Source organism: Chrysochloris asiatica, unplaced genomic scaffold (genome assembly GCF_000296735.1).
Source record: "Chrysochloris asiatica unplaced genomic scaffold, ChrAsi1.0 scaffold00041, whole genome shotgun sequence".
NCBI classification, from domain to species: Eukaryota; Metazoa; Chordata; class Mammalia; order Afrosoricida; family Chrysochloridae; genus Chrysochloris; species Chrysochloris asiatica.
Genome location: NW_006408559.1, coordinates 20,004,980 through 20,021,666, shown reverse-complemented (window position 1 = coordinate 20,021,666; position 16,687 = coordinate 20,004,980). Strand labels below are relative to the sequence as shown.

The window sequence follows — 16,687 nt, the reverse complement described above, 5'->3', positions numbered from 1 at the left end:
ACCAAGAAAATGAAAATCCAAGAAGAACATGGAAACATTAAAACCATGAGGAAACTCACTAGAAAGAACACAAAAAGCATGAACTCAGCAAAGGAAGACATACAGAACAAAGAAAGCAGCAACACCACAAAAAAACCAAACATAATGGCAGAAATTAATCCATACCTATTGATAATTACACTGAATGTAAACGGATTAAATGCACCAGTTAAAAAACGGAGAGTGGTAGAACGGATAAGAAAACAAGATCCTTCAATATGCTGTCTGCAAGAGACACATCTCACACACAGAGACAAAAACATATTAAAAGTCAAAGGATGGAAAAAAAATATATACCAAGCTAGTTGCAATTAAAAACAAAAAGGCCCTAGTTCCAGATGGGGCACGGGAAGGTAGAATCACCACTGAATGATTTCCAATCAGTTGGGACCAGGCTGGCGAAAGGAAATGGGGATAAAACTCTTGTGGTACAATAGTGAATAACTGCCATCAGGACTGACTGTGAGGGTAGGAAATATAGAGGTAGATATTTTTTGACAAAAGGAGGAGAGTGATTGATTTTGCAGCCCAGCAGCGGAGGTTACTGGGACTATCAAGTGAGAAGAACCAAGAGCGGGATCCTAACCGAGAGATAGTGAGCCAGGGATGGAGACAGAGATGATGACATGAACAGATGGAGTGGCTGGGAACACTGGACTCAGGGAGGGAGAAGGGCTGTGTGCTGGCAGCCGGGCTGTGGGGCTGTGAGGTGTACCCTTTAGTTATTTGATGATGCATGGGGGAATTGTAATCATTGCAATGAAACGAAATACAATAGGATGAGTGTAAAGCTGATATTCTCCCATGTAAACCTCACATTAAAAATTAAAAGTAAGAACAGGAGTGACAGTACTAATCTCTGATAAAATAGACATTAAAGCAAACACCAGCATAACAGATAAAGATGGACATTATGTCATGATTAAAAGGACAATTGAACAAGATGACATAACCATAATAAATATCTATGCTCCCAATGAAAGAGCTCCAAAATACATAAAGCAAACTCCAATAGATTTGAAGAAAGAAATAGACGAATCTACAATAATAATGGGTGATTTTTAATACACCACTTTCAAAAATAGATAGAACCAGAGAGAAACTTGACAAAGACACAGAATAACTAAACAACACAATCAGCCAACTGGACCTAATAGATGTGCACAGAGCATTCAACCCAACAACAGCACAATACACATTCTTTTCCAGGGTACATGTCTTAGGCCACAAAACAAATCTCTATAAATTTACAAATATCAAAATACTACAAAGCATCTTCTCAGACCACAATGCTATCAAATTAGAAATCAACAATAGGAAGACCAAGAAAATAATGTCAAATACATGGAAACTGAGTAACATCCTGCTGAAAAAGAACACATACTAAAGAGGGGGAGGTTTCTTTGCTGGTTACCGGGATATGGGGGGTGGGGTGAGGGGAGGGAGGGGAAGGTGGAGCACAGGGTAGGTAATAGACATAGGATAATTTGGGTGCTAGGGAGGGGGGCAATACACAAGAAGGGGGAGGGGAATGAAAGAATAAAGTGGACGGGAAAACAATTAGGAACTTTGCATGGGCTAAGTGAGGCAGAGGCAAATAATGATGTATGAACAACTTTGGAACAACAGGGTTCTGGGATATAGGGACTGAGACATGGTTGGAATGGGGAAAAGAGTGGTAATAATGTTAAGATGCTTGGCTGTCTTTTGAATCTTGGTTTCTCTTGCATACCATTATAAAATAGACACTTGAGGGGGAGAGAAAGGAATAGCCAGAAATATAACCATAGAAAGATTATAAGTACTTCTTCTACCTATAAATGATTGGAATACCTAAAATGGGGCTACAACGAGCCCAGTGAAGGAGGCTTCCTGCAAAGCCTCTGCATTACATAAGACCATAGGTGGAATTCTGAACCCCATCCAGAATCTTCTGAGGTGGGAAATTTCCACTTGAAAGGACAAGCAGAACAGTCTGGTGCAGCTAGAAGAACAGAAGATAGTTCTTGAAAGAAAGACTGACAGGAAAAATACAAAACAATATAGGCAGTCAGATTGATTACTACAAGAATAAGCAAGTTGCTCGCCCAATTGACATCAAGGCAAGTGGTCAGGTCCCCTCAGGGCCACCCCCTTCCAAGACTAAGACTCAGTGGGAATACATGCTCTGATTGGTGACCACATTCGTCATCAATAAGGGGAAGTGAAGAAAAAGCAGCAATGAAGTTGCGAGCTAAGCCCTACAACATTCAATAGACTCCTGTGAACCCAGGTGTAGACCTGGTTGGCCAGCAGTGTGGCAAGACCTGGGTTCTCCTGGGCCCAGAGTCAGTGATATAGCCACAGAGGACTAGAGTGGAGAGTGAAGCATCCAGCTAATAAGAAGAGAGGGCATATGCATAAGAACACCCACACTTGCAGATAATACCCACTTGACCTGGCTTCAAGGCTGGATGATCAGAGCTCAACTAGAAGAAGAAAGAAGAGGAAAAAAGAGTAATCTGATAGAATTTGATGAATTTGACCTACTCCTATGGATGCAGTAGCTCAAAAGAGGAAACAAATCTTTACAGCGAGGATCATTCCCACCCCCTCCATACAGAGTAGACAGGGATGGGCAATTTGGACATTGGCTACTCAAAATGGGGGAGGGAGGTGGGTTACACAGGCAAGAAGTGACTGGCTTACAAGCTTTCAGGAGGGAGCCTAGATCCAGAGGGAGTGGAGGAAGGGAGAAGCTCCACTGAGTAGCATCCAATCTGTCTGTGCAAGGCTGATGAAAAGATATGGGAATAGGTCTCTTGTGGTACAACAGTGAATAATTGTTATCAGGACTGATTGTGAAGGTTGGAAATGTAAAGGTAGATGTTTTGTAGCAAAAGGAGGGGAGTGATTGACTTTGCAGTCTAGGAGCAGAGGCTCCTGGGGCCATCAAGGGAGAAAAGCAGAGAGCGGGACCCTACCCAGAGAAACACTGACGCCAGAGACGGAGGCAGAGACGATGATGTGGAGAGATGGAGCGGCTGGGAACTTTAGACCCAGATAGGGAAAGGGACTGTGTGCTGATGACTGGGTGGCAGTCCTGCAGGGTATACCCCTTGGTTGGTTGATGATGCATGAAGGGGATTGTAATCATGGCAATGACATGATATATGATATGATAAATGTAAAGCTAATGTTCTCCCATGTAAACTATCACATAATTCACAATAAAACATTTTTAAAAAAAAGCAAGTCTGAAGGAGCAAGAGCATGGTGGACAGGTAGTGAGGTTGCGAGTGAAATTCTGCAGGGCAGCCTTTGTTGGCTTCCAAGAATGAGCAGCAGGAGCACTGCTGTGATGAAAAAGAGGCTTTGACACACGTGCCTGATCTCTTGATAGCCAAGGCAAGTATCAATTTTCTTAAAGCGTCTTCATCGTTAAGTCTCATGGGAAACCCAGAAAACAGTTGTCATAACCTTCTGAGTGGAGCTCTCTGCCTTGAATTGCTAGCAGTCCCCCTTGGAAGTTCCTGTTTGGTCCTGCATTCCTTTTGTTAGTTTTATCAGTGTTTTGTCCATTTTATTAATCCTTTCAAAGAACCAGTTTCTTGTCTTGTTGATTGTTTCTATTATTTCTCTATTTTCTATTTCGTCTCTTTCTGCTCTAATCTTTATGATTTCTTTTCTTTTAGTGACTGTAGGTTTACTTTACTGGTCTTCTCTTTATTGTTGGAGGTGTTGTGTTAATGTATTGGTTTTGGTTCTTTCTTCTGTTTGGATGTGTGCACTTATTGCTATAAATTGTCCTCTCAGCACTGCTTTGGCTGTGTCCCAAAGGTTTTGGCATGATATGTTTCATTCTCATTTGTTTCTAGGAATTTTTCAATTTCATTTTTTCTGTTACCCAGTAGCTTTTAAGCAGGGTGATTTTCAGTTTCCATAAATTTGATTTTACTTGAAGCCACTGTTTTGATTAGACCTTTATTTTGCAGGTACCCTAAGGAATCTAAGACACGTGTACTCATGAAAGAACTTGTCTGCAGCCATCCCTGAACCCAGAGGCATGTTTAAGCATGTTTTGTTTGGAATGAACCTGCATGTCAACTGTAGCTCCAGTAGCTGTACTTGTGGCCTCTCCCTCATGTTGACAATGTCACATCACAAAGCTAGGAAATGTCACATCTTCACTGTGGCTGGTGGTGGCTGCAAGAGTAAGACTGTGGCAGGTGGGGAGGGCACGTGTTCTTGTCAACATTTGACATGAGAAGCTCAGTGACTGCCTGCGGCTCTGTCAGAAAAGAGACCAGAAAGAACCCATCAGGAGCCCTGGAGTCCACTTGACTCATGGCACCCGGGGGCAGAGTTCATCTGTGCTCCACAGGGTTTTCAGGGCTCTGACCTTTTGCTTTTCTTCCAAGGCACCTCTGGGTGGGTGATAACCACCCACATTGCAGTTAACTATTAGAAGGCCAATTTCTGGAAGTCAGAAGCACAAATTTCCTGATTCTGTTATCACAGATGAGTAAACTCAAGTGCTCAGTGAGAGCTGGGTTCTCTGCCCTCATAGGCCAGAGAGCAATAGACCCCACATTGTGAAAAACATCATCCTCATCTTCTTTTTTTAGAGGGCCCTGGACAAGGACTTCATACATAGTAAAGCAAGGAGTCAGCAAACATGAGGAAGACTGTCAAGGTGATGGAGTGACACCATGGCTGCAACGGTGGATGGACTGAAACATCACCACGAGTATGAAGTTGGTGAAGGACCAGGCAGTGTTTTATTGTTTGCTTCGAGTCACTGTGAGTTGGAACCAACTCCACAACATCAAACAGCAGCAACACCACTATTACTTGAATGAAATAAATGTATTCTATAGAATTCTGCCTTCATGGCTTTCTACAATACTGGTTTGGGGTATGTGATTTCTGTACTGTTACAGATCAAAGGAAAGAAACTACCTGGAGCAATGAGAATTTGCCACTCTTCACCATTTATCTTAGTTGACATCCTTTATCCATCAAACCAGTTTGATAGCAAACATTTCACAATAATTACATTAGCTTTCATGCAGACTCTAAATGGCACCCTTAAAAAAATCTCTCCCTAGATTTTAATTAATCTTGAATATTTAATACACTGCTGCATAACTTAATCAAAAACTTATCTTCTCTTGCCTGAGGCTCCTTGAACTTTAATTAGCATGCATCCCATCTTACACAATTTTGGCATTGCCCTTAAAAAGCTGTGGCTTTTGTTCATTTAAACGCACAGGCATCAGCTATGGGTCCTCATTGTAATAACCGCATTGCAAAGTGAAACATCACAATGACAAGAGGAAAGGAAGTCACATTCAATCCAACTCTGTGGAGGTGTTCTCCACCATGTGCATAGTGAGGTGTAACGTTGCTCAGCTCATGTGCCATTTTACAGTCATTCAGGTGGTAGTGTCCACAAGCAAAAATGGTCATGGTTTAAGAGTACAAGAGTGGGAAAGGTTCCCATGTCTGATGGCCATCTCCCCTGTGTCCCCAGAGAACCAACAGCTCCCTGGTTACCCCAAGGGACAACCAGACCAGGAACTGAGAGGTAACTAATCATAGAAACCACTGAGAATAAGGGAGGAAGGACAGTGGACGGACAGTCTCCTTCCAGTGGGGGCTCCATAGCCACACTCTTCTGGTTTGTCTGCAGTGCAGCACAAGTTCCTTAACCCACACAGCAGATGGGGCAGTGCCCCTGGATGGTGACAGAAGCAAAATCACATACCTTGGTCATACTGTCCATTTTTCCAAGATATCCCTGACCTGTGCCTAACATAGGGGTGCTAGCTCTTCCATCCTGGGAGACCAGTTGAATACCATTGATTTGGCCAACTGCTGCTGGATTTCTACACATGGAAATATTCCTTCTTCTCCAGACTCTCACAGACTTTGTTTTGGTTGACTTCATGATCATTCGTTCATTCTACCAACACTCGCCTGTATTTAGTGGACTTTGTAGGTTAGATACTGGTCACTAGGGGTCCCCGGGTGGAGGGGGGGTGCTCTGGACTGCACCCTGTTCTTATGAAGCATTTATTCTTGGAGAGGAGGCAGGGATGCCAGCACAGTCCTGAACCTGCAGTTACAAAGACAGCGCAGGAAGATGACTCGCCTCGGAGGGCCTAGGAGATGTCCTGAGGACAGATGGTTGGAGAGGGCCATGAATGGGTATCTAAGACCAGGGATCAGAACATGGAGTTTGCAGTCCCAGCACTGACCAGAAGCCAGATGGGACAGATGGTGTGAGACGGAGCTGCAGACAGGACAGGGTCAGAGCCAAAGAGCCTTAGACACAACATTCAAGGAGCTGAGTCTTGTTCAAGGCAGTGAGTGATGGGCTCACAGTGGGAGGAGTTTATATGATGAGTCATGTACAGGCTAGAACATACACCACCGCCTCTGCCGCCTGTTAACGGTTTCTAGGTGGTAGACCAGTGGAGCACAGCTCTACTCAGATACACAATGCTCACCGTGAGCAGAATCAGCTCAGTAGGGAGAAACTCATCTTACTTTCCATGAATAAAAGGAGCCCTGGTGACATCTAGGAGAAACTGGAATGATAACCATGAGGTCAGCAGTTCAAACCCAGTAGCCTCTCGGTGAGAGACGGATGAGCACGTGTGTCAAGTCCTAAAATCCCGGGACATAGATTTCCCCAACTAACCGCATCTGAACCTGGAACTTAATAGTGTATTCATTTTGGAGTTCTTAGAGTTAAAATGGAGTCTGGTGTAGCACTATAATGGCTAACCACAAGTTTAGGAGTTCAAACCCACTAGCCACCTCTCAGAAACCCACTAGCCACCTCTCAGAAACCCTACACAGTGTCACTATGAGCCAGAACTGACTTCACAGAGCTTAACAATGACAAGAGTTAAAATACAGAAAGGGCACTTGAATCAATTATAAAAATGCTGCATCAAGTTCGTTTCTTCTTTAAAGCATGCATTCTATTTTATTTTTATATTTTGAGATAGAGACTGGGCAGAAACTGCCCATTCCGGTCATTCTCCTTCCTCTTTACCTAGCCCCTCATTTTCAGTTGGATAAGTTGCTACCTTGAACATGAGACATCAGTCCCTGGTTATCTTGCAACTCACACTAGTCATGCGACAAAATTCTGCTCAAGGAAACATCAGTAAAAATGTAGCAACGTCTGGGAGTTGAGAGCAGATGAAAGGACTGGCATTACGACAGCTGTCTTGTCACCATGAGAATGAAGTCCACGAGGTCTGGACATTGGAGCTAACCTTGAAGTTCATGTACCCTAAAGGTGTCATGGCAGGCCCAGCTTTTTCTAAGATGCTGCAGTTGGGTCTCTGTCCCCAGTAGCTGGGCTTCCACCTTCCCATGAGGGATGCTGACACATCTGTACAGCTGACAGCACATTTGGTGGCAAAATGAATCTCTGAATCAAGAAATTCTTCCTGGTGCTCAGCTGAAATGTCTCCTCTTAAATTTAGGCCTCATTGTTTTCATGGATTGTTTTTTATTTTATCTTTAATGAACAGGGAATTAATATTCCATGAGAAAACGAACACATCTGCTTTCCCAGTCTGCAAAGATGCTCTCTGGAGATGACACTGTGAGCAGAGTTCAGGTTTAAGAAGGCGTCTTGCTAATTAAAAGGACTGGAGATTTTAGTGCTCTGCTGTTTCACAGACCTTCTGGGAATCCCGACTGTCGCAGAAATTAGATCATTCTGGAGAGCCGCTCATGGAGTATTTTCTTCAGGGATAAGAGGCTGCCGGGCCCTATGGCCACACACACCCTTCCAGAACATTGCAGAGGGAGATTCTAGCCCATCATTGAGTACTAGAAATATGTGAGCCACATTTTATACAAAATTTAGAATTTTCAGCTTTTTTGTTGTTGTTAAGTGCTATCGAATCAGTTCTGATTCATAGCTACCCTGTATAGAGTTTCTGAGGAGCAGCTGGTAGGCTTGAACTGCTGACCTTATTGTCCACTGTCCAGTGTGTACCCTACAGCACCAAACCAGAAGTCCAATTTTCTGGTAGCCACATAAAAATAAAAAAGAAGTGAGTTTAATTTAGTACTATATTTTATTGAACTCAAGTATAATCGAGATAAAACGTTATACACAGGACAAGTTGTGTCCTTCTGTTTGTGTTCACAGCACATCGTAGTGTGAGAATAGGTCACCTGCCTCAGGGTCACCCACAGGGAGCAGCTGCCATGTTGGTACCTCAGCCCTCAGCATCTCCTGCCTTCTAACGGTGGTCCCTGTGACCTGCGCATCCTCCAACCCAACTATGCCCTTCTAGTTTTAAGACAGACCAGGAAGAAAGTTGTGGGGATCTACTTCCAAATACAATGGATAGTGGGGATGGCATAGGACTTGGCAGTGTTTGGCTTTGCCAACGACGGCACCACACCAGCATCTGACCTTTGCAGAGACTGGCAGAAGCCCCTGGAGGAAATGAAGTACTACTCCTCACTCTCTGTGCACACTGCTTTCTGCCTGACCTCAAACAAGTCAACATTTATGTTGATGAAGTCTTTCTGGAACTGTGCCAAAGAAGCAAAGATCAGGCAACCACCTCATCAGTAGCTTAGCAGGTGCCTCTTGTTGACAGCAAGCAAAGTCAATTTTATCAGCAAACCTCAAAGGCGCCTGCAGTGGGCACTACAGCACAGGGAGAGGTGGGCTACATAAGCCAATCTGCTGACTCAGCCAGCCGCCGTTCCAGGCTTTCCTAGACTCTCAACACCCTGTCATCCGCAAGTGAAGCAAAGATGACCAACCCCAAGTTCTAGTAAAAGGGCTTTCTGGAGGGGAAACCCTATGATGCATTCTCCTTCTAAAGTGTTCTTGTTGTTGATCTTGTTAAGTGACGTTGAGTCGGTTCTGACTCATGGAGACCCTCTACAGGATTTGTTATTGTTAAGTGCTGTCGAGTCACTGCCGACTCATAGTGACTCTATGTAGTCAAGTTGGTGCCGACTCCTAGCAAGTCCTGGTGTAGCGCTGTAGGATAAGGACTAGAGAACTGACCACAACGTTGACCGTTGAAACCCACCAGCACTCCTTGGAAATGTATAGGGACATATAGGGATGTATAGGGACATGTAGGGATCCATGTCACTATGAGTCAGAACGGACTTGACAGCTCTTAACAACAACAACATAGACTTTCTGAGTTTGTAAAGCTTTATGGGAGCAGAAAGCCTCATCTTTTTCGCTGGCAGCAGCTGGTGGGCTCAAACCACCAACCTGTAGTTTTCAGTCCAGTGCTTATCCTACAGAGCCACTGCACTCCCCTATGGTGGTGGTGTGCCGTGGAGTTGGTTCTGACCCACAGAGACCCTACATAGCGTTTCTGAGGCTGAAAATCTTTATGGGAACAGAAAGCCTCATCTTTTCACCATGGAACAGCTGGCAGTTTCGAACCGCGGACCTTGAGGTTAGCAGCCCGACTCACAGCCACTACACTACCAGAGTAACCCTGTAGATCACATAAATAGCGCAATACAATATGACTAATGTGCTGTTTCATAACTCCTACAATCGACACCATTCTTGGATTTCCCCATCCTGACACTGCTAACACAGACAGCAACACAACATGACAGGTCGTCTCTTCTCCTCTTCCTGACCCTCCTTCTGTCTTCCTACTTCCTTCCTTTCTTCTCATTTCTTGAAATACAAAGTCTCCTCAATTCTAGAAAATAAAACAATGAGCTCTACTTTCTTTTTGTCCTGGTTAGAGAACAATAGATTTGTCTAATGGAGTTCATGGAAAAGCAGATCAAAGAAAACCCAACATCACTGCTTTCACATCACTTCCAAGTCACAGCAACCTAGAGACAGAGGCGAACTGGCTCCTATGGTGTCCAAATCTGTCATCTGAGCCGAAGCAACAGACTCCCCCATCTTTCTCCTGTTGAGCTGTGGGGTTTGAACCGCCAACATTTCAGCAAGCAGTCCAACACTTAGTCCACTGCGCCACCAGGGTTCTTTACTGCAGAAAGGACATACCTGCACCACTTTCATTTAGCTTGAAGCCCTACCTGGGGCTCCGCCCATGGCTCCTCCAAGGGAGGAGTTTGCAGAGAAGGCGGCTGTGCACACCGACCCACTGAGGGGGCTTCTGCAATCCCATCACCGCATCTTTCTGGCCACCCACCAGTCTCAGCTTTGGGGTCTTAAGGTGCGATGAAAATCAAAGGTACTAGTAGGACAATGTGAGAACACCGAGCTCCGTGTTTACGGACACATGTACATTTTTGCTGTTGTTTTGTCCATACCTAAATTGATGGCTTTACTTTGGCAACTGGCTTTTCTAAAAGCTTTTAATTTGGTTTTAATGGAAACTTTCTTTGTGTGCCTCTGCTGGTTAATGACACACTAAGGATTTAATGACACTCTAGGATTACAGTAACAAGCGTGGCTGGCCTAGGCAGCTGGCACCTCCACATGGTGGGGGTTGAAGAGGATGGGCAGTCTCTGTCTCCAGCTACCCTCCTTCCCCACAAAGTCTCCTCAAACCCCCCCTGGACTCCACACAGCAAATGGCCACTGTCGGTTTTAGGTGAGGCCTGTTAAATGAGGCCCCCCACATGCTGCTGTTGGGTGTCATCCCACTGACTCCATCCTCTGGAAGGAGATTGTCAGGCCTCTGTCCCATGGAGCTGATGAGTGGACTTGAACTGCTGGCCTTTCGGTTAGCAGTCAAGTGCCTAACCATTGTTCTAACAAAAGTAAATGAATAAACTCACTACCGTTCAGTTGTTCTTACCCATATCCACCCTCTCAGACAGAGCAGAATGAATGGGTGTGGGGAGAAAAGTGAACACACACCCACAGATACATGGATAGTTTTGACAGAGGGTATTTGTACCTGGGTATTCACCTTTGCTGAAAACGCTCCTAGGAATGTGGAGGAGCATATAGAAGACAAAGTTATGAAAACTTCTTAGTCATTACCAAACACCTTGAGGGGATTAGTTTCTGGACCTGGGGGCTCAGGACCACAGTCTAAGGAGACACCAAGGTTAGTCAACAGAACATAGTCACAAAGACAATGTTCTACATCCTACATCCTGGGGAGTAGCAACTGAGGTCTTAAAAGTCCATGAGCAGCCATCTAAGGTACAATTATTGGTCTCTTCCTGTTTGGAGGAAAACTGAGTAAAGAAAATCGCAGAGTTATGGAAATAATCATGGTCAGGCTCCATAACCCTGAGACCAGAAGAACTAACTGGTACCTGATTACCACTACCTACTGCTCTGAAAGGGATCCCATGAGCAGATCCTGAACAGAGTGGGGAGAACATGAGAAACAAAACTCAAAATCAGCGAAGACCACACACTGGTTGGATAGAGCCTGGTGGAACCCACAAGACTATAGCTGTCCGTCACTCTTCAAGTCTGGAAATGAAATGACCCCATTGCTCAATTTTCAGTCCAACAATAGACAGGTCTATAATGAGAATAATAATAGTAGTACAGTACACACACCTTACAATAACCAACCATTTAAGATCACAAAGGCAGCATTTTCCCCCAGGACAAAGCTGAGAAGGGTTGGGAAAGGAGGAGGAATGGAAACAGGAGCCGCAGGGAGGAAGTGGAATGAGAGATGCTACACTGCAGGGTCACAGTCAATGGCTGAAACGAAATGGGTGTGAATTGTTGAATGGGAAACTGATCTGCTCTGTAAACCTTCACCTGACTTACAAGAATTTTTTTTTTTTACTTTTTTTAAAAGACAGAGTAGAACTGCCTCTTAGGGTTTATTTCCAAGGCTGTAACCTTGAGGAAAACAAGACTGCCACATCGTTTTCCCATGGAGCAGTTGGTGGGTTTGAGGCGCTAACCTTCCATTTCATAGCTGGATGCTTTAACCACTGTGCCACCAGGGCTCCTTAAATCATCTCCCAGAGTTCCATCAAAACTTTACAATGGATCCAAGTAAATGATGAAAGAAATTCTCTGATGAAGGAACTACTTGTTAAGAAAAATATCTTAAAGATATCTTTATATCACTTATATTGTTTTCATTTTTCCCAAGTAATCTAATGTCAAAAAACAAAAATAAAACACAATAGCTTATTTAAATCTATCTGTAGTTGATCTAAGTACATGTGTTTTATTTATCTTTTTCCTGTCTGCTTATCTTCAAACACAGAGCTGTTTTCTGACATGACTTTCATGCACAAGGTCTTCCTTGGGATTTAAATGTCAAAGCACAGATACATTCCACACCAAAAGCAAATCTAGCTTTCTTTTGTCCTAATAAAGACAGTACATCAAAGAAGAAACATGCTGCCTTTGAATCTTTAAGTGGGTAATCCAACTATTCCTTTTCCTTTTCTTCTTAGAAGAGTTATACTCTGGCATTTCACTACTTAAAAAAATAAAGTTTTGATTTGTTTTGTTTTGTCAGTATAGTGGGTTTTTTTGTTTGTTTGTTTGTTTTTTTACTTAAAATTACGATCGCTTTGGAGTAACTATAGGGAATTCATTGACCTACCTGGTCCACCTGGGTGTGTGGTACTTTGTGGTACTCATAGTTCAGATGATTGGCAGTAAACAGGAAACTCCTCTTAGATCCCTTCAACAGAACCCAACTGGCTGTGGCATTGGAGTTCAAAGATCAAAGGGGACCCTTGGGTTCACACAGGATCCAAGAAGGTTGATATGCAGTGCAATGCGTCTAGCCCTTAGAAACATGGCAGATAGGACAAGAGGAGATAGGGCTTCCCAGAAAGACCACGTCAAGAAAGAACACGGCCATGTGCAAAATCTGACCAAAGAGAACCAAGGTGGAGAATGGACTGAGAAAAGGCAGACTGGCCAATGGACAGGCCCAAAGAGTTACATGTGACAGGCCTCACAAGGGTAGCTTTTCTATTGTGTGGCCAGTCTTTCTCTACTTGTTTAAGTTGAGCTGGTGATGAGATGCTGATATCTGTCCAATCCTGTGACACTGATGAGTGCTCCACAGAAGAGACAGCAGCTGTAAGCATGAAGGACCCGCCCTCTTTGGTCCCAGTTCTCGGAGGGTTCCTGACAGCCAGGCAGTTCTTGGAGCCACCAGGGAGCAGCGCTGAGTTGGTAGAGAGTCAGGAAATGAGTCTTTAGGGTGATAAACAGCATGTTTCCTGAGGTAAAGAAGTACAGGAAAGGAGTTTCGCATCAGTCTCACTGCCAACATGGACGACCCAAAGAAGGAACAGCTGGGAAGCATGGGGAAAGGACAGTCAGGTCCACAGAGGTTGCTCCTGTCAGTAGTCTCCAGGTGATAAAGGAAGTCCATCTGCATACATGCTGTCATGGAGAAATCCTCATGTTTCTGGGTCAGATTTCCCTAAAACACTTACAATGCTCCTGAGATGTTTGAAGTCAAAGTTGTGCTCATTCGTTTTTCATCCGACTGTTCTAATTTTGAGACTGTCCCCCCCACACACAGACCAATGACATTTGTCACAAGGATCCAGGGCTAGGAGAGCTCCCCCTTGGCTGAGAAGAAATGGGCAGACCTGCAAATTCCATTTTCGTTCAATAGTCTCAAGCAAGACAAAGACAGACTAGGTGCGTAGGGCGAATGAAGATCACATAGAAATTTAAGAGTGATACTCGCTGTCTTCATCTGTGCCCAGCCAGCTGCCAGGGAGTCCACTCGGAATCCTGGACACCTCATGCCATGTGCATCAGAGCAGACTTCTGTACAGGGTTTTCAGTGACTCCTTTCTTGGAAGTAGAATGCCAGGATTTTCTTCCAAGGCACCTCTGGGTGAATTCAAACCACAGACCTTCCAGTTAGCGGCTGAGCACATTAGCAGCACTCAGATCACCACCTGACTTAGGACCAGAAAACGTCAACATGATTTTACAGACATGTGCCTTCCGTCTTCTTAGTGTTGTTTGAATTCCTTTGGAGTCAAATTCTCTCAGAGTTCCCAAACCACTCAGCCCCTGTGTAGAGTGACTGGCAGGTTTGAACCGCTGACTTTGTAAAGAACTAAGAGTACCCCAGAAGCTGTTGTTAGGTGCCATCAAATCGGCACCAACTCATGGCAACCCTATGCACAAAGAACGAAACACTCTCTGGTCCTGAGCCAACCTCACGACCATTGTGATGCTTGAGCCCATCGTTGCTGCCACCGTGCCAATCCATCTCGCTGGGGATCGTCTTCTTTTTCATTGACCCTCCACTTTACCAACCATGAAGTCCTTCTCCAGGGATTGTCCATCCTGATAATATGTCCTAAGTAGGAGAGACCAAGTGTAGCTTTGTGACTTGTAGGGAGCATTCTGACTGGACTTCTTCCAAAAAAGATTTGTTTGCTTCTTTTCATGGATTGTGGTACTTTGAATATTCTCCTCCAACACCGTAACTCAAATTCATCGATTCTTCTATGGTCTTCCTTATTCACTGTCCAGCTTTCACAAGCATATGAGGTTATTGAAAATACCATGACTTGGGTCCAGCACACCTTAGTCCTCAAGCTGACATCTTTGATCTTGAACACTTTAAAGAGGTCTTGAGCAGCAGATTGTCCCAGTGCACTACGTCATTGGATTTTCTGACTGGAGCTTCTAAGAGTGTCCCACCAGGACTTCACACTATATACTGAGATGAATATTTAACTAGCTGATGTCAGATGTGAACTGTACCTAACTGTTATGATTTATGTATGAATTCATCTTGGAGACAGACTTAGTGACAGACTACAAAGCATGTGACATTTGCATGACATCCTTATCACACACTAGCCGATTTTATAGGACATTTGTGGAATTAAGTGACACATGACTGTAGGGTGGTTGCTGGTGGCTGTCTGCTACTGAGTTGGTTCTGACTCACAGTGACCCAATACAGGGCTTCTGAGACTGTAAGTCTTTATGAGAGCAGAAAGTTTTCTCTCTCTCCTGAAAAGTGACTGGTAGATTCGAACTGCTGACCTTGAGGTTAGCAGCCCGGTTTGTAACCCGCTAGCTCCTTATACATGGCTGTAGAGGGGAGCTGATGATTTCACGAGTCCGGAAGATTCCTCAGGTGTCTCACAGGATCACCCCAGAATCCTCTTCAGTGAAGCAAGACTGTCATAGACTTAAGGCCTCCTCCCCATTGGGAGCATACAGAGGTAGGATCAAGATCTTATCTCAGAACATAAAAAGACTTCAATGAACTTTTATCTTCCAAGATACATGTTGTTGTTGTTGTTGTTAGGTGCCAACAAGTCGCTTTGACTCATAGTGACCTTATGTACAATAGAACTAAGCCTTGCCTGGCTCTGCTCCATCCTAACAATCCTTACTATGCTTGAGCTCATCCCAAGATACTAAATTAGTAGAATTAGATCTCCCACAAGATTTTAACATAGTTCAGAAAATCATCTCACTCTACGCAGATATGAGCAACTCATAGTCAGCTTAGCCTGTTTACAGGCAAAAGTTCTCAGATTGAGATTGATTTTTACTTTAGAGTAAAAGGCACATTTCAGAAGTAGGTACGATAGGATGCTCTGATACACCCTCATATAAAAGTGGCCTCTTTCCACAAGGGAGACATCAACCATTGTATAAAAATAGTACCTACCCAGATTTGTAAAAACCAGTCCAACTTGGCATTATTTCCAAACATACATTTTCTCTTCAGACTCAGTAACTTTAAGTGCTCTGCTTCCACGTGCCCCACTGGCCCCCCGATATCTGTCCATGTTTCCCCCCTTAGGAGGGGCTTTGAAAAAACCCAATCCACCGAGTCTTACTCTCTCCTGAGGCGCGAAGGAAGGGTCACCTTGCTCGCGGACAGAGAAGTCTAGACTGAAGTCAGCTGAGAGTCCCTCTAGCTCAGCTGTCTCAGGCAGGGCTACTGGCCTGCCCTCGCTGAGGGACTGATGGACTAAGGAGACCCAGGACTGTCACAGTAAGTCCATCCATCCTGATACACAGCACGCAGGCCTCACACATACAGAGAGATGCCATATGTGTCCCACCGTCCCTCCCCTGTCTGGTGTTACTCTGGCCCCGACACAAACAAACCATCGGCATGCATGGACGGTGTGTGCTTGGTGGCAGGTACCTACCGATCTATGATGGCACACATGTCGATGCTGACGTTAGCGAAGCTGCCTGGCTTCCTCTGGGCCACTTCGTACAGATTCACCAGCTGGTCGTCCACCTGAATGAGCTGCATGCAGCCCTGGAAGGATGGCTGCAGCAGGGAGAGCCCCGAGTTTGCCACTTGGTTCAGGACACCTGTGGGGCACAAGGAAGGAGAGGTTAAATTCAGGGTGGGGTGTTCCAACTGACCTCAACACTGGGCTCACACCACCACGCTCTATAATGTTCACCTTGCCAGGGAAGAAGGAAGACTTCTGAGGAAGTACGTTTGTTTCAGGGACGAAGTCAGGGTTGCATTGGGCTTCCCCATATTTTCACCTCTGACATATTTCTCCCTCTGCCCCTTAAAGCAGAGGACGTAAAACTTCAGCCCTTTCTTAACTGTCTCACCTCAGTAGCTTCTGCTTGGAAACACTACATACAGGGTCGCTACGAATCTTTAACGGATTCTAAACCAGCTATGTGAACACAGTCCACAGTGGATCAGATACAATGTCATAAAGCAAGACTCCATGAGTCATTCAG

At 44.6% G+C, this 16,687-nt stretch overlaps 1 protein-coding gene across 1 annotated transcript in view; it reads right to left on the bottom strand.

The window, feature by feature from the left end:
* The window catches only part of CNTNAP2 (contactin associated protein-like 2), a 1,478,157-nt gene that overhangs the window by 749,526 nt on the left and 711,944 nt on the right, over positions 1 to 16,687 (bottom strand). Inside the window, exon 11 of the mRNA XM_006861289.1 lies at positions 16,126 to 16,297. Within this exon, the coding sequence (XP_006861351.1) occupies positions 16,126 to 16,297 (172 nt within the window). The remainder of the gene's footprint in view (positions 1 to 16,125; positions 16,298 to 16,687) is intronic.